Source organism: Ylistrum balloti, unplaced genomic scaffold (genome assembly GCF_031769215.1).
Source record: "Ylistrum balloti isolate Yb309-2 unplaced genomic scaffold, AGI_CSIRO_Ybal_v1 Utg370018, whole genome shotgun sequence".
In the NCBI taxonomy this organism is placed as follows: Eukaryota; Metazoa; Mollusca; class Bivalvia; order Pectinida; family Pectinidae; genus Ylistrum; species Ylistrum balloti.
This window is the reverse complement of record NW_026782087.1, coordinates 660,990-686,913: the sequence shown is the minus strand read 5'-3', so window position 1 is coordinate 686,913 and position 25,924 is coordinate 660,990. Positions and strand designations below refer to the sequence as shown.

Sequence of the window (25,924 nt, the reverse complement as noted above, 5' to 3'; positions counted from 1 at the left end):
ATGAGTGAAAGTGGTCTCCGTGTACGGCAGTGAAAATGTGATTGATCACTTGAAACTTTCCTATTTGATAAAAAAAAGTGGAAACGGTCCACGAGGAATTACATAGATGGAATTATATGAAATTGATGGCGTCGAATTAGCATGTAAGTACTGGAAACCAGAATTAATTATTGAGCATACCACAAACTTTTACTGAACTATGAGAGAGGACAGATAGATATTTTTCTTTAAAAATATTGCCTCGTTGGTTTAAAAAAGCGGAGCGTAAAATCGCTTTTGATTGAATAACTGTAGTTTCATAATATAATGCTGGTCATATTTTGAGATTTTACTTGCACAACAAAAGGTATTACTGTTAGAAAACAAATTATGACATAAAATTTCCTCTAGATAGTCATTTGCTAATAATAAGATACATTTTAACTATAGTCAGGCGTGAAATAATATTGGTATTTTTTTAGATCGCCGTTCAGGTTGAACATTTGTTGTATACTCTGATATTTTAAAGCCTTCTGTAAATAACTAGGGGTCATTCGTTAGAATGTGGCGTAATCAGGTTTCATTTCATCTCCGGGGCATCACCAACGGACAAAATATCATACTCAGTCTTATCTATTTTCGGACATAATCCTCTATAAAATGGTAAAACCAATTTTCATTAATGGGGTCTGAGTGACGTCAGCCGTTCAACCGTCATCAGCATGTCATCTACGAGGTCTGACTGGCGTGGAAACGTTGTGCATCATCCTTTTTTTTGGTTGTGGAGTTCTCGCTAACACTGATTACAAATATATATTGTACATGTATTTGGGTGGTATTTCTACTTGTTTCCAATTTAAGCAGAACGGTTGAAAGGCCTGTCAACGTTCAGATTGCGCTGTAGCGTTGGGGCGTATACAAGTGAATAGATCAGAAATCAATCCAAACATTTACATATATCTTCAATTAGATTCAGATGAAGATTTTGAATGACATTAGGGATCGCATATGAGACACCTCCGAACTAACAATAATTCAATATATGTAATTTTGTACTTTAAAAGTCGTGAACCGTCATAAATCTCTTCAGCTATAGTGGGACTGCCTTACGACCGCAGTCGACCAGTAAACCATTTAAGTCCACATGACGGCCGGTGTTGACTTTCTGCCAAACACGAGGGCATTTGACGACAAAATTTACTAGAGTATTAATGGACAAAACAAATATCTGTTGAAATAGATTCGGGCTTTAACCTTGCTAATCTTGTCCGCGAGCTGGAAATGGACGTCGCTTTCTTATATACACACAAACGTGATGTCAATCTTTCGCGATCGGTGAACAAATATTTGAACTAGTTAACTACCAAACACTTGTGGTTCTACCATTGAAAATTAATCTATGATATCATAATACGACATCCGTAATTTGTTTATGAAGTGAGTCGATTTAAAGTCGATTTATACAAAGAAATCATGGTCAGTGTTTATCGTGTATTACGTCTAACTAAAATGGCAGTACTAAAATAAGTGACCTCTCAATTAAGTTTCTACCTAAAATGGAACGACGTTTATAAAGTAATATGTAGCTGAGTTGAAATAAGCAAGGCTATAGGTTCATAGGTTTTAATCCTTTATTTGAACATTACAGATCTATTTAATTACATGAGGATGTCTTTATACGTACACACTTGTAATCATATATTAGCATTATACCATACGTGGATCATGATATTGGTTTCCAATGACCCGGAAAGGACGAAATATACACATTATCTGTTTACGAGGTTTTCCCCAGCCTCCATTTAAAATTTAAAATTTAACTTAAATTAGTAACGTTTTTCAACTCACACATCCGGCACCCGTTTACGAAATTTTAAACTATTTCACAACATAATTTACCCATGTAAGCAATAAAGCAAAAGCTAAACTTATATGCATAAAATCAAAACATTTATTTGTGTATTTAATCTCGGTTGTGGATAATTCAATACCGTGGTGGTTTCAAAATTAGTGTCAACTCGCAATAATCAACTTCCATGCTACAACGTGATCTTGGTAATTTCCGAAAAAGTCTGTATATCTGCGATTTTTATTCTCGTCCTGGCCGCAGACCGATATAATTCCTCCCTAAAAACAAACCCCAAGTACTTACGACTCATGCAAGGATCGACATTCAAGAATTGTTTTATATAATTTACAACAGCATCACACATCGATGGAACATTTTTCTACTAACTTCTAATTTGCATAAGTGTCAAAAGAATTAAAGGTTTACGTACACCAAGTATTTTCAATCATTTCTTCGACAACTTTACGTTTTAGCATCACTACGGAAGCCGCCATTTGGCGAGTCGGTCTACCAACAAGTGAATTCTCGTGGTTTTACTGCCACAAGTCTAGAGAGTTCTTAAAATGAGCTTGATTCGTAAAAATGTTAACATCAATAAATATATAACGAATTTGAAAATTGACGTAAAATATCATTTTACAGACAAAAACATTCGTCTTAGGGACTCTGCTGGTCTCTGTGATTGCAGAGATAGATATGTGGTCTGTGTAACGTATCAGAGACGTTAGACAATTCAAGACGAACAGACAGACGAAGGTTAGGCAGTTAATTTTTGTTTTCCATATTTGTTTCATTCTTTTTGTGGAACATGTGTGACCAGGAACCTGCACCGTATATGTACTTGTCGAGGAATTAATATATGTATGACCCCTCAGTGACCTTGTTGCTGAAACTATAAAGATAGAAAAAAAATCTATAAACTCACCGGGGGGAACCAAGATCCTTCAAAATAGACAGATCCAGTTTGTACTACATTCAACTAGGATATATTGATCTTGAATTTTAATGTCCTTAAAAATGTTGAGTGCCATATTTATTCTCTGTTGAAGTATAGACATGGAAAGGAAAATAAAAACAAAAATCCTTTTAATTTTAAGATTAAACCTCAGTGCATTGATTTCCTTTAATATATGTTTACAAATAGAAATTATGCAAAATAATGACAATTGTCTGTATTTATGAAGAAAATAGTAATGGGGAAAACAGCAGGGATTATTCTCATTGTGACCTTGAAATATTGACTCCCCTTGTTTTGACTTTGAAGTAGCGTTAGAGAAGCAATGTCGTGTGAACAATTCACTCATTTATTCAGTGAAGGCGACAGTGACTTTGAAAGGATACCGTCCACTGACTACAGCCTTCGGACGCTGACCACTATACCATGGACAGTATGGACATGTTTTAGTTACACTACAGGTGGGCAGAGCATCCAAGTTATACCAGAATGTATACGACACACTTCATTTGAAAGCTGACCCTAATTTAAAAATACTATTTATCAATTTCAGCATTAGACATCACAGGAGAGAACTTCGAGGATCTACTGGCCTACGATGATCTCTTCCTGGATTACTTCAACGCCTTTCTGGCTCTCAATGTAAGTAACGTCAGGTGTGCCACTAAGAGTTAGATGTGTCACTGAGTATGAGATGTGCCACTAAATGTGAAATGTGCCACTGAGTATGAGATGTGCCACTAAATGTGAGATGTGCCACTGAGTATGAGATGTGTCACTAAGTATGAGATGTGCCACTAAATGTGAGATATGCCACTAAGTGTGAGATGTGTCATTAAGTGTGAGATGTGCCACTAAGTGTGAGATGTGTCACTAAGTGTGAGATGTGCCACTAAGTGTGAGATGTGTCATTAAGTGGGAGATGTGCCACTAAGTGTAAGATGTGTCATTAAGTGTGAGATGTGCCACTAAATGTGAGATGTGTCACTGAGTATGAGATGTGCCACTAAGTGTGAGATGTGCCACTAAGTGTGAGATGTGTCACTGAGTATGAGATGTGTCACTGAGTATGAGATGTGCCACTGAGTGTGAGATGTGTCACTAAGTGTGAGATGTGTCACTAAGTGTGAGATGTGTCACTAAGTATGAGATGTGTCACTAAGGATGAGATGTGTCACTGAGTATGAGATGTGCCACTGAGTGTGAGATGTGTCACTAAGTGTGAAATGTTTCACTAAGTGTGAGATGTGTCACTAGGTATGAGATGTGTCGCTAAGTGTGAAATGTTTCACTGAGTATGAGATGTGTCACTATTTTAGAGATGTTCCAGGCAAAGTGTGATAGTTGTTAAAAAGATGGAAGCAGTATGGATAGATATTTGAGCTGTGGCTAGGTATGAGAGTTGTGGCTAGGTGGCTAGGTGTGAGAGTTGTGGCTAGGTATGAGAGTTGTGGCTAGGTGGCTAGGTATGAGAGTTGTGGCTAGGTATGAGAGTTGTGGCTAGGTGGCTAGGTATGAGAGTTGTGGCTAGGTATGAGAGTTGTGGCTAGATATGATAGCTGTGGCTAGGTATGAGAGTTGTGGCTAGATATGAGAGCTGTGGCTAGGTATGAGAGTTGTGGCTAGGTATGAGAGTTGTGGCTAGAGGTGAGAGGTGTGGAAAGGGCAAAGGGGTATGGCTTGACATTGGAAGTATGGCTAGGTCTGAAAGTTGTTGCTAGGTGTGAGACATAGCTAGGTGTGAGAGGTATGACTTGTTGTGACAGTTGTAGATAGTTGTGAAGGGTGTTTTAAACTGTTAAGAGGTGAGGTTAGGTGTAAGAGGTGTTGCAAAGTGTCACAGAGTGGATAGGTGTGAAAGATGTTGCAAAGTGTCATATGGGATGGCTAATTGTGAGACATGTGGCTAGGTGTGAGACATGTGGCTAGTTGTGAGAGGAGTGACTAGTTGTGAGACGTGTGGCTAGGTGTGAGGGGTGTGGCTAGTTGTGAGAGGTGTGACTAGGTGTGAGGGGTGTGGCTAGTTGTGAGACATGTGGCTAGGTGTGAGTTGTGTGGCTAGGTGTAAGGGGTGTGGCTAGTTGTGAGACGTGTGGCTAGGTGTGAGTTGTGTGGCCAGGTGTGAGGGGTGTGGCTAGTTGTGAGACATGTGACTAGGTGTGAGAGGTGTGAGAGGTGCTGCAAAGTATCATATGGTATGGCTAGTTGTGAGAGGTGCAGTAAAGTATCATATGGGGTGGCTGATTGTGAGAGGTGTGGTTAGGTGTGAGAGGTGCTGTAAGGTATCATATTGGGTGGCTAGTTGTGAGAGGTGTAGCTAGGTGTGAGCTGTGTAGCTAGGTGTGAGCTGTGTGGCTAGGTGTGAGAGGTGTTGCTAGGTGTGTGAGGTGCTGCAAAGTATCATATGGGGTGTGTAGCAAGAGTAAAGTAGCATGACTAGGAAAAAGAGATGTAGCTAGGCTTCAGAGACGCACTAGGTATAAGGGATGTTCCTAATGGGACAGGCATGAGGCATGGTTAGTCTTAGAGGTGGGTAAGGTGTCATGGGGTGGCTAGTGGGTAAAAATGTGGCAATGTGTGAGGGGTGTTCCTAGGTATGAGACAGGTATGATGTATGGTTGGGTTTGAGAGCTATGGATAGGTGTGAGAGGTGTGGCAGGGTGTGAGAGGTGTGGCAGGGTGTGAGAGGTATGGCTTGGTTGGAGAGATGTTTAGCTGTGAGAGATGTGGCTGGGTGTGAGAGTTGTGGTTAGCAGTGAGAGGTTTAGCTGGGTGTGAGAGATGTACTTATCTGTGAGGGGTGTGACTGGGTGCAAGAGGTGTGGCTAGGTGTGAAAAGTGTAAAGAGGCATGAAATTTGTGGTTAGACATGAGTCGTGCAGCAAGGCGTGAGAGGTGATACTTAGGTGTGAAGGGTGTTCCTAAGTGTGAGAGGTGAATCTAAGATGCGAGAGGCATGGTTAGTGGCGAGAGGTGTGGCCATGTGTAAGGGGTGTGGGTGGATGTGACATAAAGTAAGGTATGAAGTGTAATTGTATTTGATATGTAAGTCACAAAATATTTTGATACTTAAGGGTGTATCATTCTCCACAATGTTGTATCATTAATGGATATAGATTAGGAATAAAGAATTTGAATTTAAAATCATTTTAATGTAAGGTTAAGTGTAAAAAATGTGAGTAGATATGACACAAGATTACAAGTGACAAGTGTTACAGCTGATGAGGTGTGAAATGAGGTTAGGTGTACTAAAGCAACTCCTGGTTATTGTAACATTACATAATGTAGACATAACAGATCAAAAAGAGAAATTGATGGTTCCTTATATCTCTGTCAACAGACTAAACAAAATCTTTTGTGTACCAGTTATATATATCAACCTTTCCTACACTTACTTCTGTTAAAATTGGTCTCAAAATATTGATATGTACATCCTTATATTTGATGGCTGGTGGTGTAGGGTTTGTGTTTACACCCAGGGCATTACACTGTTTGGGTCAATAATGACGCGGGTTTTTATTCTATAAACCTATATCTTGATTGGCTAATGACTTTCCAGGCCGACCCAGGTATGTAGGGTGAATTAGGTCCTTACAGCAATCGAGAGATTTTCTTACCTGTATTAATGACACGTGTCTGTGACTATTGATCACATTTGTGATGTGTACTTAAAGCTTTCGGCTTCTGCTGTTAAGTGATATACATGTAGTGAGCAGGACACTTTGGTGTGTTGTAATAAATGTTATACCTGTTGTTATAGATAAACAGGTGTGTTGTAATAAATGTTATACCTGTTATAGATAAACAGGTGTAGTGTAATAAATGGTTTACCTGTTGTTATAAGTAAACAGGTGTAGTGTAATAAATGTTATACCTGTTGTTATAGATAAACAGGTGTAGTGTAATAAATGTTATACCTGTTATAGATAAACAGGTATAGTGTAATAAATGGTTTACCTGTTGTTATAAGTAAACAGGTGTAGTGTAATAATTGTTATACCTGTTGTTATAGATAAACAGGTGTAGTGTAATAAATGTTATACCTGTTGTTATAGATAAACAGGTGTAGTATAATAAATGTTATACCTGTTGTTATAGATAAACAGGTGTAGTGTAATAAATGTTATACCTGTTGTTATAGATAAACAGGTATAGTGTAATAAATGTTATACCTGTTATAGATAAACAGGTGTAGTGTAATAAATGTTATATCTATTGTTATAGGTAAACAGTGTATATAATAAATGTTATACTGTTGTTATAGATTTAAACAGGTAAACAGGTTTAAGTGTAATAAATGTTATATCTGTTATAGGTAAACATATGTAGTATAATAAATGTTATACCTGTTGTTATAGGTGAACAGGTTTAGTGTAATAAATGTTATATCTATTGTTATAGGTAAACAGGTGTAAGTGTAATAAATGTTATATCTATTGTTATAGGTAAACAGGTGTAGTATAATAAATGTTATATCTATTGTTATAGGTAAACAGGTATAGTATAATAAATGTTATACCTGTTATAGGTAAACAGGTATAGTATAATAAATGTTATATCTATTGTTATAGGTAAACTGGTGTAGTATAAATGTCCTGTTGTTATAGATGAAAGTCATGTCTAAGAAAAATTTATCAACAGGTTTAAGTGTAATAAATGTTATATCTATTGTTATAGGTAAACAGGTTTAAGTGTAATAAATGTTATATCTATTGTTATAGGTAAACATATGTAGTATAATAAATGTTATACCTGTTGTTATAGGTGAACAGGTTTAAGTGTAATAAATGTTATATCTATTGTTATAGGTAAACAGGTGTAAGTGTAATAAATGTTATATCTATTGTTATAGGTAAACATGTGTAGTATAATAAATGTTATATCTATTGTTATAGGTAAACAGGTATAGTATAATAAATGTTATACCTGTTATAGGTAAACAGGTATAGTATAATAAATGTTATATCTATTGTTATAGGTAAACTGGTGTAGTGTGATAAATGTCCTACCTGTTGTTTTAGGTAACTTTCACACTGAAAGTCATGTCTTAGAAAAATTTATCAAACTCACCTGAAAGGCTCTTGACATCTAAATCTTTCAACTTGTTTACTTGACAACAATATAGGGTCAGGTACATTTTTTTGTCATTGATAAAACGGGTATGGTTATTAATGATTAACACTTTTGTTAACTGTCCTAAATAAAATATAAATATATAACAATTTGTCATTACAACTTGTATATCAACAATTTACCTGTGAAAACTTGGTAAGTCTTGACGCAACAAGTACAATACCTGCCCAGCTGAATTAATGACGAGATTATGACGAGATATGTAGTAACTGCCAATTGCAGTAACTTGCTGTACAAGGTGTTTAAAATTCCCAGTAAAAGGAGAATTAAAATGTAAAGCTTCCAGGATTTGGCAAATTTTCATATGTATTAGCAGATACATCACATACTGATAAAGTCAAGGCATAGATAAGACATGAGATTTAACGGCTAATGCAATTTTAAAATCTTTGATCCGTGATCCACTCCTACATATTTAGATGAGTAAACTGTTGCTAGGTGGACACTTTCATGTGTTATATTCTGATGGAAGACTTTGTTTTTAGATTTCAGCTTAAGAAAATTATAAGATTTCATGTCAGATGGGATACATATTAAATCTATTATCTTTTTAAAGTTTACATGAGAAAGTTTATGTCATATGCAAATTTATCTTAAAGAAAAGGTGATAAAGCCTTCAAATGCATAAAACTATCATTTGGGCATCTAGTTGACTTGATCAGATAAAATATTTATTTATACTCCAATTTTTAACAACTTTTAAACCCACTTATATTAACTTTAAATAATCACAGCAGAGGAAAACCAAAACCATTTGGGCAGGTGACCCCCAACCTTTTCACAGTGACATGACTTCAGGGAATTAAACCCATCACTTAAGTCAAAGTCGAGTGTGTTAGTACTGCTCCATTGATCAAAAGTTCATTGAACGGTTCAGGTATGTGAACAAGGTGATGAGGGAACTGCAGGCAATTTTTCAGTCAGAGCCGTTCACAAATTAGTAACAGACTTGCATTAATATTAATATATTTATATAATTACAGTTTTAAGAAAATAAATTACAAGAATCTATTTTGATTTTTAATTGTTTGGCATTTTCATTACATTTTAAGTGAGATCAATGTACGCAAAAATATTGAAATCATATTGGAATTTGCATTTTAAAAATGCAGATTTTTTATTGACACAGGAAAAGTTGAGTAATTTATGCTGTCAGTGAGTACACCTCTAGCTGTAAAACTAATAAATGTTGTTGAGAAAAAAATTGAGTGTATTCAATTCTGGTCTTGATTGTTGCTATTGGAATGAATACCTAATTCTAAATTAGTTTAGACATGTTTGAGTCGCAGGTGTTCAGACACCCAGTGAGTAGATTTCTGTCAAACTTTTCATTTATAAAAGAATTGAATTAAAAAACAGCATGGGTATTGAAACTTTATAAGTATATTCCTGTCAGCAACAATTGTCCTGGATTTTATTTTCATTTTGTGATATACATCTCAAATTAAATATAGCCATCATATCTATCCATTGCTGTCTATTAATATATGCTATATGAGGAAAAGGTGGTGATACCATGTGGCTGGTTATTTTAGAGGAGATGATATTTTTGTTGTTTTGTGGGGCATTAAAAGTGATCACAAAAATTGGATCCATGAGAAAAATAAGACACATAAACTTTATCTGTGATATACAATGAAACACTGCTGACATAATCGGTACAGTCACTAGCGGACTCCACTATCTCCAATTATCCAAGGACAATTACAATTTGTAGAAGAGATTAAATGGTATAGAGACAGATTATTTGTTACACAATACTGAATACTTGCCCTTTATAACCTTAGTCAAATTTTAATTTAATATCGTCAAATCAAACTAGCTTTTGACAGATAAATTAGAAATCATGTATTTGCAACTTAACATTAATGGCATTGTTCTGGATTTTCTGGAAAATAATTCAATTTATATTCAAATAATTAACTTTTGATGCATTAGAATCTAATTATATCGTTTTAAATGAAAACCTTAAATGTTTTTGACCTGTGAAGTCATACAGTTACTAAATTGTAATAACTTGTGTCTGATCCCCTGATGAAACAGCAAACACCATCAAGAATAGAATCTAAGTAAGTTCTGTTAGTACCTGTTTACATACGTGTTGTCTTGGTTTCCAAGCTAAAATCTTAAAAAGTTTCATATTTTCCCAAAAAGAAGAAAATGTTATGAGTAGCTTTCAAAAATTTTTCAAAAATATTACAATACCTCCCCTGTTTATGAAAGTCATTGTTTTGAAACTTTGTAGAAAAACACAGGTATATCTTCCATCTTCATGGTAAAGTGATGGAGAATACTTTTAAATGTTGTATAAAAACATACACTTTTAACATTTTTTGTGCCACAAAGTACATGCATAGATATCGTTACAGGTTTTCCCCATCGCGACCACCTATAACCGCCTGACAGGGTCATTTGAGGAGGTAAACTACTCGGACAATGATGATAATCGGGGGTCATCTGGATCATCAGAACGTACACTCCAGTATGCTCCAACAGATGAGGAACGAGACCAATTACTGGCATGGGCACGAGACGAAAGGCTGCCTCTCTTTCTTAGGTGAGTATCGTTCCATATCATAGAATGGTGTATATAAATATTGTTTGAAGTGAAGATAAATGCTTTTATGCCATCTGTTCATCTTTGTGTCTCTCTGTATGTCTGTGTGTCCGTCTGTTAGACTGTTGGTCATAACCCTGGAAATCCTATTTACTAAGAGATTCTGACAAAGCTTCACATGTAATTATGCGTCCATTCGACATACTTCAGGACAAGTTTGAAAGGTTTTTTGTCATCACTGCTGCTGATTGAATTTTACCTTCATGTTCTCTGGCAGATTGTCTTGAACATCATTTGCCCACATATAAGGCAAAGCTAACACACAAAATGGCTTGTCTTTACTCAAGGAACTGTTTATAAATCTTTTGTATGAATGTTGTATCTTTGTATTTTGTATAAGGCTAGGTTAAGCAGCTTTTCAAATGTCATAAGATAAAAGAAATTATCAATTAAAAAAGAGTATGATATCTGTTAGCAAAACATATTGATTAACCCTGTATTAAGGCAAGGCGTCTTAGCTGTCACATAACCTCTGACTCCAGCATACCATATTAACCCTGTACTAAGGTGAAGGGTCCTGTCACATAACCTCTGACTCCAACATACCATATTTACCCTGTACTAAGGTGAATGGTCCTGTCACATAACCTCTGACTCCAACATACCATAATTACTCTGTACTAAGGCGACGGGTCCTGTCATATTACCTTTGACTCCAACATACCATATTTATCCTGTACTAAGGTGAGGGGTCCTGTCATATTACCTCTTGACTCTAACATACCATATTTACCCTGTACTAAGGTGAGGGGTCCTGTCATATTACCTTTGACTCCAACATACCATATTTACCCTGTGCTTAGGTGAGAGGTCCTGTCATATTATATCTGATTATAAGAAGCGGCATGGTCTTGTAAATGTACAATGATGAACATCTGCTGAGATTTTTATTGAAACCAGGCATGGGCAAAACTGCGGGATAGTATTGGTGTAACAAACCACAGTAGAGTGCAGGGGCTGGGGAGAAGGTGGGTTATTGTGAGTATAACTATTTATAGCTTGTCCTCACACTGTTGTACTAGGCTACAGTATATTGTTCCAATAGATTTAGATCTACTCTTAATTCTTGTTTTGGTGTCTGAATATTTTCTTGCTTTACAAGGACTTTACTTATGATATCATACACTGACACCAGGTCATGTCAGTATTAATATGACTTCATGTACTGACACAAAGTCATGTTAGTGTTATTATGATGTCATATGCTGATACCATGCTGTGTTAAGTGTTAGTTTGACGTCATATGCTGATACCAGACTGTGTTAGTGTTATTATGATGTTATTTGCTGATACCAGACTGTGTTAGTGTTATTATGATGTCATATGCTGATACCAGACTGTGTTAGTGTTATTATGATGTCATATGCTGATACCAGACTGTGTTAGTGTTATTATGATGTCATATGCTGATACCAGACTGTGTTAAGTGTTATTATGATGTCATATGCTGATACCAGGCTGTGTTAGTGTTATTATGATGTCATATGCTGATACCAGGCTGTGTTAGTGTTATTATGATGTCATATGCTGATACCAGACTGTGTTAAGTGTTAGTATGACATCATATGCTGATATCAGACTGTGTTAAGTGTTAGTATGATGTCATATGCTGGTATCAGACTGTGTTAAGTGTTAGTATGACGTCATAGACTGACACCAGGTCATGTTAGTGTTTTTATTACACCATACATTGGCACCAGGTGATGTCAGGATTATTATATATATATATATTATATACTAATACAGGGTCATGTTAGTGTTATTTTGACGTCATATACAATGTATTGACACCAGGTGATGTTATAACATAATCTTTAATGATATCTTGACGTGAAAATGGTGTGCCGTTTTATTTAGTTTTCTGATATGATTGTTTAAATTGTTGGTCATATAATTCAGGGTTGATCATTAATCAATGTATTTTCACCTGTTGTCAGGTAACACTCAAGTTATCTAACAGTTTTAAGAGACACAAGAGGTTGTGTATAATTTATAACAGTGACACACACTTCTGGATAGATCGTTCAGCAGATTTCTGATTGACAACGCTCTTGGTTACATCTAAGAACGATTGTCAAATTTGATTTCAGAAACAAGAAATGTCAAATATGGATGATTACATAAGTCCCACAACCTTTAAACAGGTCTAGGTATATGTATGTAAGTGTGTATTCCACTTGGTAAAATAGATCTCCTTCCTCGCAGTAATACTCCAGTCTGATCTGTTTAAATCTGAGTTTAAGATTAAATGTCGTAAGTTGTGTGAGACGTTAAGCTTGGGTGGCCATGTTTTGTTCCCTTTGAACGTTGATAATTGGAGCTGTGTGATTTCATCTCTCTGGACTATCAAATCGGTACAGACATCTCTGGTCCGTTCAGGCATATCCGATGGCCAGTTAATGATTGTGACCTTTACCAATACAAAATATATTGTTTGGGGTAATTATCAGAGAAAATCGTTAGATTAAAATGTGTGTTTATATAATCAGGCTTATAATGAATGGAGGCAAAGAATATTATCATTCTGTACAGAATATTTCATTATCATTGTTACCTAACTGAAATTAATTAATTATAACTTGATTTTTTTATGAAGGTTTGCTAATTTCCATGTCCCCTTATTCAGAACATGATTAGTGATAAAGCATTATGGATAATATATTGTACATCCAAAGAATTTCTTCTAATGTTCAATATCTTTTATGTAGCCTAATGTTTTTCACCTGTTGAAATATAAAAAACTTATGTCATGGGTAAGAAATGAACAATGTTGTCCCTTGTTGATTTCAAAACATTCAGAAAATAAAAAGAAATAAGAAATTCCAAAACAAGACTTTTTGAAAGACTTTCATTGAAAAGGTAGTTCAAATGAATTGATATCATAACCATTAACAATGAAAGTCACAGCATACATATACGGTCATTGTATGGCACTTTAAACAAATGTATCACAGTATCAGTATTGTACTCTGGGATACTTCTGTTTCTGGGTGCTAAGTTTACAACCTGAGCTAGAACAATTTTGTAAAAAAAATTTTAAAAAAAATTAAAAAGAGAAAAAAGAACTGATAAACAGTTATCGCTGACAGAAGTGCCAAACATTTTTGTGACATTGATTTATGTAATCCAAATTGGTTTCTTTTATATCAAAAACGTCTGTGCAAATATATCAGCGTTTCTGTTGACAAAAATAGAAGTTGACAAATGTTTTCTGTTTGTTTTCATGTTTCAAACAGATCTGATATGAAATGTCACTTTCATTTGCTAACATGCAATGAAGAGTATTTGACAATGGCCTCCTGCCACGGGAACAGAAATGTTAAATCGGTATGAGCAAATATATCAAGACTTTTATTTATAACACTAGAGTTCTGCCTATCATCTGAATTCCTCTCCACACTGTGCTTAAACATTGCCTCTATCAGAACCTTAACGCTGAAAGTATTGTTAGCTTTGTCATATCTGTATTTAAAACTTTCAAACACAATACTGTTCTAAATGTATGAAAATATGAAAACAAATATCTTAATGTGAGATGTTAGTTGTTTTAGTCAATCTTCTGTATCTTTTATTTTTTGACATTACACTATATGTGTTATTGATATATGTGCATTGGTGTTGAGTGACTTGATTTTAAACAACAAACTCTTTACCTGACAACCAAGAAAAGGTGTAGCCGTGCTTTCGAAATATGGAAACAAATTAACACATATTTGAAGGCTGCCAAATTAGGACTTCATTCCAACTTTCTTTGTCATTTGCTGTGTAAACCTCTTTCAGACAAAAAGGCCTATTCAATTCTCCTCTCATTCATTTCTTTGATTTTTAAAAATATTTCATTCTGACTTTTAAAAAAAAAAATATGCATTGAAAGTAAACAAATATCTATGGAGTAATCTATGGAGTAAATAAAACAAATTATATCTGGCTGTAGATCTTAATCAAAATTTACCTCTCTATGGGAATTTCCAATGGTAGAAGTTTGTTGACGAATGGTTATTACCAACAGTTCATTGGTCTGTTAGTCCCTAACTATACAACCGGAGGGGACTTTAGGTCTCTCAGTGTACAAATTGTCCAGGACGTATTCCACCTCAATTTACCCCACTAGGTTTTTATTGTATGTGACGGGTCTCCCGTTCAACCTAGCTAAGAGCAAACATATTTTACTTGTGACAATCATGTTTGTCATATCTGATATGTCACATGTACTGTATCTGACTAAAACTGGGTGCAACAATATACAGAGTTATGGCCCTTTCTTGATAAAATAGAACTCTCTCTGAGATATATCTTTTGTCCTGTGTTTCTTACTGTGGTCAATTCTATATATATATGTACCTCTAAGTAATGGTGGAGTGTTATAAACTAAAATTTGGCCTAAGTCACATTATTATTCAGAGTTATGGCCCTTTGTTCAAAGTGTCTCTCTTGAGTAAATTCTTATGTAATTGTAGCCTACAATAATCAGATTTTGATTGTGTTTACCTCATGGGATGATGGAGTGTTGTATGTGCATAAAGAGTAATATTTTTTTCGACTCTTCATTCATTTTTGGCTCAAATTTAGGCATAAGCTAGGAACTTAAGAAACTTGCAAATTAGTGCCTTGCTTACAAATGAGTGGATCCTAGTAGTTTTCTTTTTTAACTTTTTGCCAATTTTCCAAACATCCTGGACACTAATAATGTTAAAAAAAGGTGTTCGGTCATTCATTATGATCGCTTGTTTGCTTTTGTTTAGAAGTAACAAAACGAAATTGAAACTCTCAACATGAATTAACAGGAACAAGGAACACAAATTACCACTAATTATGATCATCATGATGTCATTTGAGGTCTTTCATGATATATTGGGGAGATTATTTACACTGACTAATTATAACATCGTCAATTCACTGTACACATTGTGAAATTTTTCCCTTGTCACAATACAGTAGTTGTAATTGGATGTAGTTATCGGGCAGCCTTATTTCTGAAAGACAGTGTTATATGTAATCACTTCACCCCAACCCCCCAATCCCCCAGGGTATCAGGTGAGAAGCCATTATCCTGAACCACAAATGTACTTAAAGGCAAATTTAACCAAACTGCATGTTGTCGATACACCTGGAATTTTATATACAGTACATGAATATACACAGAACAGTACATGTACTTAAGGCAGGTCGCAGTATCATGTTACGATAATTTACCTTGTGTATGTAACACTGCACTCGTAAATAATAGATCAATTCAAATAACACTTTTTATTTTCAGATATTTCAGAGCAAACTGTATAATGAAATCCGACAAACATGTATAAATATATGTTTGCCCCCCTCATTTACATAATGAGTTAGTTTGTGTAATTACTTAGACATACATGTAACTCAGTTCCAGTGTGATGTAACATGGTCTTGTATACATGTTTTTATTTTATGTCGTTTTTCTGTAATAAACGGCCAGTATCATTTCACACATCTGTTTTACTGGTTATCTTTGATGTTCTCTACATGTACATGAGAACTGCTCATCATAAATGTATAATTTGTTTTTTGATCAAACTTGGTAAAAAGTCTTTGTGGTTTTGTTATATCAATATTTACTTTACTTAAACATTTCAGTATGTACATACAAAGAAGAGTTAGGTGTGGAAATGGTCCTATACTTTGGATCATTGAGAAATTACTGTGTCCATGTGTAATTATACATTATACATACATGTACACACACAACACTTTCACCTTGTCAGGATAGTTAAAGTCAGAGTATTACATCTGTGGTATCATAGTGTAACCTACACATATCTGCAGACTAGTTAAAGTAGATATGGTAATTCTAAGTCATATGTAGGGATGATTTATCAAAAGATAAAGAGTCACATCACTATAACTATGTCACAACTGGAACACACATTTCATTGGCCTCTGAAGATGGTGACAAGTATTGTAGTTCACTTCAACAGCTGACAACAGGAAAGGTCGTGTGTTTGGGTAGATGGATGTGGAAATAATGAATTACCCCTGTACACTAATATCTCAGTAGATAAGATTTTTCAAAGCCTTTTGCTAAATTTGGAAGTAGAAAAAATCTCGTCCATCAAGGTGAAATTAAAATATTAATTTATTCTTTTTATGGTAAGTTGGTGAGCATCTTGTCAGGGGAAAAATTCATCAGTTCTTCAACAAGAATTGGGACAGTCTGTCCAATCAGAGGCATGCTTATTTTGAATCTGGACAGTAATACAATTTTGATCAAAGTTTAACCCTACCCCATCATTTGTCATTTCAGCACACAATTGTTCCGTGAATTCAAGCTCTGTAAACTGTTACTACGTGCACTAGATGACAGATACTCAGCGGGACGACACTCCAACATGTTACGGGGGTACAGTCGACAATCAGAAAGTTATGTGTCCAGTTTTAGTAACAGTGCAGACAACAGTGCTCATGATGAAATGGACGATGAGGATGAAGAGATGACTTTCATGGACTCTAGTAACCTGCGACATTCAGCCTTATACAGATATCAATGCCCTGGCAGTAAAGCTCTGAGCGTGCCAACTCGAATGTGTCTAGGTTCAGGTAAGGGACATAACTCTTTTGTTTCAAGACATAATATCATTTTAAGCTGGTAAATCAATTATAATGATTATTTATTGTCCCACAGGATTGTTTAGCATATGAATTCACTATAGGCAGAAGTTCACTACATACCAAAAGAATCTTGCAGGAGTTTCCATTTTATAGCTAGCTTATAAAATTAGTTTTAAGAGTGTTCTATTTTAATGAACCTTAAGATAGAGTTCAGACAAGTTTTCTTCTACTATCAACTGTTACTGACAAGAGGCATTCAATATAGACAAGTTTAATGAAGAAAAGAATTCACTATTGACAGATTTACTGTCAACATAGATTGCTATAGAAAAGTTTACTATAGACAAGTTCACTATTGGCTGGTTAGCTCACTATTGACAAGCTAAATATTAACATATGTTCACTTTTAGATATTTTGTGACATGATTTTGCAGTGTTTCTTGGTATGTAATTTACTAATTCATTATTGGTCACAAACTAATTACCAATTTTCTTTGCTTCAGAAACAACACAGAGAGGGAGTACTGTAACAGCCACACAGGAATCCTCACGAGTAGAGTCACAAAGTGCCAAGGTTAAAAAGAAAAAGTGAGCATGAAAAAGCTTTGCTTTATGAATTTACTAAATGTGTTGTTCATTAATTCACTCAGAATAGGACTACATCAAACTAAATTAATTTCCGTGGGAATGCCCAGATCCAGAATTTACTAAATGTGTTGTTCATTTATTCACTCAGAATAGGACTGCATCAAACAAAATTAATTTCCGTGGGAATGCCCAGATCCAGTATAGCCTGCCTCTGTCACCAGTCATCAATAATCTGTCTGAAATATTCCCAGATTTCTGTTAGAATTATACATAACTCTGTATGATAGAAAAGAAGCTTATAGTCATAATATCAAACTTTAAAAGTTATATGAGTTAATGAAACTTTATTGGATCTTTACCGATTGATAGTCAATAAAGACAATTTACTTTACTCATGTCATAGACTTAATTTGTAAGTATGCTTTAAACAAACTTATTTATACTCAACATCCAACATTCAAAGTTATAAAATCTTTGAATTCTAGGTCTAATGTGCCTTCCTGTCTGATTTTTGGGATTTCCTTAGATCAAATTAGATTTTTCTCAATCACCTCCTAGGTTTCAAAAGATAGGGTTTTACATTGAAGAATTAGGATACTAATAGAAATCCCAGTACTTAACAAATACATTCTTTCCTGTCTCCCCAGGGAGTTGACTTTTACAGGAGATCCTGTACCAGGTCTAGCGCTGGACACTGACCGACCATCCAAGTCCAGAGAGAACACAGTGGTCAAGTTTGATGACAAACAGCCAAGTAAGGATTGAAGGCTGGTGTCCAGCACTTTTTAATATTTATCTTGTAGTAGTCTTTTAAAACTCTCTTTTTCCACTTCAGCCATCATCTATCTGAAGTTCCTTAAATAATCATTGTTGTTGCCTTGATTGACTGTCAGGACTTCAACACTAAAATACAATACTGTACCTTCAGATTTGAAATATTCATTGAATTCAAGGAACTTTATACTGGATTAATATAAATACATGTCATAAATTATTAATCTGTATCAACACAAAGCTTCAAAGATTGTGTGTTGATAGGGGAAATTTCAAGCATTCCAATGTACTTTACTTAGAAGTTGTGATACTGAATCTGTAACTTACTGGTAATCAAACTCTGAGATACTTTTGAACCTTTGTGTACTATTAAGATGAAGAAAAAAGTCGGAAATCCTCCAGGCGGAGTCGCAAGAATGTACCAGTATCTGATGTTGAAGAAACCTTCCTCAGACATGCCAGGTAAACTAAACAAAAAATATACTGGGTGTTATGTCAATGATTGTACTATTGTTTAACAATTTGGTTAAGATCAATAATTGGACAACTGGTCAGAATTGTCAATTGACTACAAGTCAATATGTTTAATTGACTAAGGTTAGAATTGTCTCTTGACAACTGGTCAGAATTGTCATTTGACAACAAGGCACCATCACATGAGTTGTATTCTGTTTTGTGTCATTAGTAAGAAATTTTGCTGTTTGCACAAATTATGATACAAACAAATGTAAGTAAATTTGAAGGTGAAAGATTGGTATAAAATATTTGCTTGATGTTGTTACAGGGCCCTCTCAGCTCCCGTCAACTATGAGGAATACATGAGACACCCAAAGTTTGTAGACTTTGACTTCCTGTTCGGGGAAGCAGAGCCGGATACTAATGGGCAGGTGTATGTCACATTCGAGGACGAACATGTTAGTGAGGAACAGACAGAGAATGATGTTAAAAACCTGGAAGGACGTCTCAAAATGTCACTTCAACAGCTTAAGGAACAGGCCCTTGGCTCAGTAAGTCTTTACAAAACTCATCACTGCTAGCCACGAGGATGTCCAACAGAATTCAGCTTTCCTGATTACTGGTTCAGCATTCAGATTTCATTTGTTAGTTTTGGCTTCAAGATTGTTATTTTCTGAATTGTGAAGTTTCAGAGATGTAGCCACACTTCAAAAAAAGAAAAAAGAAATCAAGATTTTTAGAATGAAATGTCAGTGGAACGTAACCGAACTAGGAGTCCATAGTAATTTTATTTCCCTTCCAAAGTGAGTAAGAGAATAATTGCTGATATTATTGCATTGTTTGGTATTCACTTCTTCAGTATGGAGGTATGGAGGCTTACAAGGAGTTCCTGAAGGGGACTGCTGGTGATCAGCTCATCAACTTCTGGCTGGACTGTGAATATTACAAGGATACTGTGGAAAGTTTTGATGAGAGATCTAAAAATGACATCAGAAACAGACTATTCAGGTAAAAATTACAGCACTGTGATATTTCAAAAAAATTTTAGCAAATGATGATGTTATCCTTAGGAATACCAGAAACATGTTATCCAGAATTTTTTTTATTCAGAGCTCCCCCCTTCCATTTCGTTGACTGTGCAGAAAAATGTCTGAAAAACTCAATATTCTGAAAACTTGAAATAATCCAAACTGGCTTGCATGCATGTTTTTAAAATCAAGACTAGCATGTGTTCATTAGTGTATTTTATTGATAAAATCTTACTGTGTACCCACATATATTTCATAATGTAATCCTTTTAGGGATATACGGGACCGTTATAAGATGAATCTGACGGAGGATGCTCGGAACCAGATCTCGAAATCTGCCAGCAGTGCCAATCTTAGCCACACGATCTTCCTGCGTACCCAGTATGATGTATTGCGGAGACTCCGGGCCTACTGGGTCCCTCGCTTCCTTATACACCAGGAGCGACTGCGGGAATTCAGGTACACAAACAAGCATTCATTTTGAATTATTCATCAGAAAATTTATATTGAGTTCCTTTTCACAAATTTTATCTTAGAACATGTGAGGTAGCTTTTAAAACAGGAGGAGAATACTCCGGTTCCATGTCCTGCTTCCATCACACATTGGTTTCTCAACAATTCTTTCTAGAAATGAATTCAACTACGGCTAGTTTATGTTTCTGTTGAACTCAGCACTTTTGTTTCTGGAGTCCTTAGTCAGAAGTGGTCAGCTAGTAAGTCGGAGAGTCCTGACTCATCTCGGATTTATATGGCTAGTACAGTATGTACTACTGGTCACAATCTGGTCTTTAACTGCTGATCAGTTGCCAACCACTAATGTTGTTATCCTGCGAATTCTTCATAGATTGGAGTACAATTGCATCAATGCTTACTGTGAGACTGGAGTTCAAATGAAATGTTTTTTTTGTCCTCTGTTATTTAGAAATAAAGAAGAGAGCAACATGAGAAACAAACAATATGAAATAAGTTTATATATAACATACAATATCATAGATTGGTGCATTCTTTATGTGTTACTGATGATATGATTGGTTGTCACAGTGACATTGGTGCTGGAATGGGAATTACTATGATGACCAAATATGGTAATGGAACAAGACATGCTCTTCCTTTCTTTCCATCCATCTCACTGGTCAATTCTATGCCAGTCCGTCCAGATGATGTTCTTACTTATTCTAAAACAAAGAACTGGGAGTTTATAAGTCAAGGAGGTCGTTGCCTTGACAACAGAGTGACCTCTGCAAAAGTCAGACAGATGCCTCCTGCAAGGTTAGTATTAGTAGATTTTTTGGATGTCTTTCTATAATACCTGATAATCTGTATATTTTGTTCCATATTTATTTTTATGTTAGTGTCTATTTATAGATGATATTTTTAGACTGAAATAAGGACTGTGGTGTTAGTATTAATTAAGTATAGCCAGATGGATTACTGGGATGATTAGAAACATGCACCATTACACACAGGTTAAGTTAATCATGTCAATTTTCGCCCTCTTTATTAATAAGGACTAATTTTAGTATGGCTTTGTCTAGATAAATAACATAAAAAGATTGTCAATGATTTATATTTGTTTTTTTGTGTTAATAATGCTGCTTGGGGAAGGAATATGTCATCATGTATATACAGATTCTTGGTACATTGATAGTGTACTGCTAACTTTTGATGGGATATGGGTTTATAATCCAGGACTAATATTAATTTGGCATTTATTGTCATTTATCTTACCAGTAATATAGACAGCAATCATATTTAGTAAATTTTAAACCAAATATATTTACAATATCAAATGATATAAAGAATCATCAAATGGTATACCCTATACACAAACGGAATTGTGGCATTAGGACAAGGTAACTGGCAAACTACAACAACAATTACTACATCACCTTTTTGTTAACGTGAGAATTAAGACAACAGATTTTAGTTTGAGAATTCCTGACATAAAGAAAATACTGTACTATAGTAAAGATTATTAAGCAACTTTGTATACATACTTTAGTGAAATTTGACACACATTACCAAGAGTCGGAGGTCAAGAATGTGAAGGTGTCCATAACTTTTGAACTTTTCAATTCAAATCTGCTACACATAACACTTTGAGTTTGATGGCGAGTTGATGGTATAGTTGTTATTAGGGAACTGGATATGTTGTTGGTGGCAGGTATTTACATATAACTGAAATGCATGTGTTCTGTGTCTTCTATTTGTGACAGAATTTTGTATTCACGTTCAACAAGGTTGGTAAATGTCTGCACCTGCATTGTGAAAGTGCACACTAATATGTATTGTGTAGCTCACGTGAGCTAATAACTCACGGGGGCTTTTTAACATTATTATCCATTTGTCTGTTTACCCTTCTGTCATCTGTCCATAACATTTATTAACTTTTCACTTGTGATTTGTTCAAATCGAAGCTATAAGGGCTCTATAAGGGCTCTAAAATAGGAAAAGCAAACAGGAAAATATATCCACTAGAATTTCTACAATGTAAGTTTCTAGTAATTGAAAATCTTCTTCTTTAGAACTATGATTGTCATATATATGATATTTCAAATTGAGCATAGTTTTGTGCCTAATGTATCAAAATGAAGTCAATAAAAGGTTTACAATTACATTGAGAGATCTAATTTTGATACTGTATTTATTGAGAGGGGAGTTTATATTTCAAAATGGAGCTCTCAAATCATAGAAAGGACTCTGGCCAAAAAAATGAATGGATTCATGCATTTATCTTTGAAAATCATCAAAAATTAATCATTTTGATAATTTATCATATTCAAGACATGAAGACAAAGTGGCTGAAAGGGATTCACGATAACCTGAATCCCCCTTAACAACCGTCTATGTTTATATGGCTGTTAAGATAATGTAATATTACAAGTCAAAGTTCAATGTAATATTACATATAGAGGTCAAATGTAGTATTACGGGTCAAAAGTTCATCGTATTAATTAGGTTAATATGAGTGATAAAAATATTTTAACTACTTCTTTGTTAATAAGATGGTTTTATGATAAGAGACCAAACTGTTGACAGTAATTCTAGGTAAAAATATTCCTGTTCTTTGAACAAATTACCTGATATATATATATATATATATATCCACCTGATTTTGGTTATCCCATGCACAGTTTGCAGTGATGTATGATTAATCCCATGTTATTACACATATTGCTGTTTGTTTAATTTCTGTTTTTCCTTGATCTGAGTGAACTCCCTTTAATCTTTGAATAAAGAAATAATTGGTTTGAATAAATTCCTTTCTGTTCAACATAAATTTTTGGACAGCTACATGTATAGGTGTGTTGAAAGAAGATATGTTAATTTCTTAGAAACACAGAAGAGAAAAGAATATTCATTATATTTATCTGAATCATTTGAACATTAAGTGTTTGTTTACAACTGAATGCACTAATGAAATATTAATAGTTATATTAATTGTATAACACATTCATGATGTATTCACAAGTTGTTTTGAATTTGTTTATAGCACATGATATTTGGGTGACATGCTGGATAATGACAAGTAAAATTTCTAAAGATTTTGTTGTTTATTTGTACCTTTGCCCTGATTCTGAAATTCCACAACTACCATCAGCAATTCTGTACCATTAATTGATTTCAATTTCATCAGTTCTCCAATTACAAAATTGTTAATCAGTTAAGTGAATGATTTGTGAAATTGTTTCCAAATTGTTTTGATCTTTTTTTAACAAGATGAAAAAAGGAAAAAAAATACAGCCTGTTATCCCAAGATTTGTCACTCAACTTGATATATAAAAACACTTAATGACATGATGTTGATCTTCATATATTCATATCTATATATATATATGTGTGTGTGTGTGTTGTTGTATTTCTGTGTAATATTATACTGGTCTTCATTGATGTAGTGTGTTGTTTCATGATGTTATCAATGATAAATATCTTTATCAAACAGATTATTAAAATTAAAATATATTTTCATCTGCAATGATGGGGACTTCAATATTTTTATAGAAACTTGTATTGCTGTATAACTGGTAAATGTTCTGTTTTATCACAACCATATTTATATATAGTAAGTTAGTGCAGGGATCCAAAGTTACTACCACTTAAGTTAGTGCAGGGATCCAAAGTTACAGTGGTAAATCATAACTCCCTTTCCCTTGATTGTGAAAACTTATACTTTTTCATTTGACTTTGTTACAAATGATATGATATTGTAATTGACAACTGTCACATTCGTCTTGGTGACAAAGTGGTTATGATTTTTCTTCCATTTTGATATCTTTGAGGTTTCCTGTTTCCTTGGTAACACCTGTTTATATATCTTCATGTTGCCTCAGACACATTGGTATATATTTTCCTGTTTCATTGCTTACATAATTTTCTATATTTCTTGTTTCCTTGGTTACATAAGTGTCTATCTACCCTGTTTCCTTGGATACACAAGTGTCTATCTACCCTGTTTCCTTGGTTACATAAGTTTATATCTTTCCTGTTTCCTTGGAAATACGTATATTTACACATTTCTCTGGTTACCTAAGTTTACATATTTCTGGTTTCCCTGGTTATGAAAGTTTATATCTTTCTTGTTTCCTTGGTTACATAGGTTTACTCTCTTCTTTGTCCCATTTGTTAAAATGATTTATAATTTTTCCTGTTACTCTGGTTACAGGATTGCCAAAAATCGGTTCATGATGGCTCTCATGGGAGACAAAGTGGCTGGAGGGCCATTTCAGCGATTCCTAGAGAGGTAAATTCTTGTTTTGTGATCATAAGGCGCCAAAGTGAAATACATTATCAGGAAAAACAACTGGTTAATTTAATTTATGAAAATAAAAGTTCATCTGGTTTTGAAAAGAAGACTTCTGGGTGCTGATGGTATATAATATACAGTTGTCACTTGTGTACTTTTAGTTATTGAGGACAATCAGCTCATGTACCAAAACCATCTAAAGATTCCCATTAAATGCACATACTTCACAGATTGTCACTATGACTCTTTTGACTAATTTTAAGTTTTTTATCAAAAAAGTACTTTTTTTAATAGCAACAGGAATTGCAATCATCATTCATCATGAGTTCTACTCTATTTTAGACAAACTGACCATCTGCTGCTGTCCAACCTGCTGTTCTGGCAAGATGTAACAGAATATGGCCAATCTGAAGATCGTTCGGCTGACCGTCTGCTCCGCCTTTGTCACGCATGGACCATCTATAACAAATATCTACTGCCTACTGCTGAATACAGTATCGGTGAGTAAGAGTGTCTCATGTGTAACTTTTTATGATCGTATGACGTTTTCACGAACAACAAAAAATATCTGTTAACATATGTATCAAAATTAGGATAATAAAAAAACAGCATGTTGTTAGAAATATAGGTGATATTCATTTGAAAAATTGACTGATATTGTGTCCAAAGAAGTTTTATCAGAAAACTTTTAAAAACTTTTAAAAACTTCTTGACTAAATACAGTTCGCTCAATTGGTGTCAGTTATGTGTATGATAAATAATATAGGTCTGTCTGAGGCTGAGAGGGTTGAACTTCATGCAACGTTACTCAAGGCAAAAGACTTTGTGGAAGCTTCTGTGTTCAACATGGCAAAATTTCATTCAATGGAACGTCTGGAGAGGGCATGGATGCGTTTTCTGCAGGAGGACCTCAAAACATTCCTGGAGTAAGTTTGTCATTGAAATCTGGGTTTGATAGGTAGCCATGATGTCCTTATTACTGGTAGATAGGAGGTGTAGGTTTATATCTTCATTTTGAGCTGTACGGAGAAGGAAATATCAGAATTTCAGCAGGAAATATGAACTTTTGTCTTCTGCCTAATGATATAAATTTGTCATTCTTTTGAATATAAGATTAATCATGTTGGTATATTTGATTGAAAATAGTTATTTTAATCAGAAGACAGTCACTGTTATATTGATAATTTCACTAATACCTTCCTCCCTGTGATTTCCTTTGCTGTGT

At 34.6% G+C, this 25,924-nt stretch overlaps 1 protein-coding gene across 1 annotated transcript in view; it reads left to right on the top strand.

Annotated features, from left to right (window-relative positions):
- Window positions 1-25,924, top strand: part of LOC132548604 (uncharacterized) — a 56,260-nt gene that overhangs the window by 3,870 nt on the left and 26,466 nt on the right. Inside the window, exons 2-15 of the mRNA XM_060212471.1 lie at window positions 3,337-3,425; window positions 10,286-10,473; window positions 16,805-17,097; window positions 17,613-17,697; window positions 18,345-18,451; window positions 18,846-18,933; window positions 19,256-19,478; window positions 19,787-19,935; window positions 20,229-20,414; window positions 20,997-21,224; window positions 22,172-22,195; window positions 24,619-24,696; window positions 25,042-25,199; window positions 25,466-25,625. Of these exons, the coding sequence (XP_060068454.1) occupies window positions 3,337-3,425; window positions 10,286-10,473; window positions 16,805-17,097; window positions 17,613-17,697; window positions 18,345-18,451; window positions 18,846-18,933; window positions 19,256-19,478; window positions 19,787-19,935; window positions 20,229-20,414; window positions 20,997-21,224; window positions 22,172-22,195; window positions 24,619-24,696; window positions 25,042-25,199; window positions 25,466-25,625 (2,056 nt within the window). The remainder of the gene's footprint in view (window positions 1-3,336; window positions 3,426-10,285; window positions 10,474-16,804; window positions 17,098-17,612; window positions 17,698-18,344; window positions 18,452-18,845; window positions 18,934-19,255; window positions 19,479-19,786; window positions 19,936-20,228; window positions 20,415-20,996; window positions 21,225-22,171; window positions 22,196-24,618; window positions 24,697-25,041; window positions 25,200-25,465; window positions 25,626-25,924) is intronic.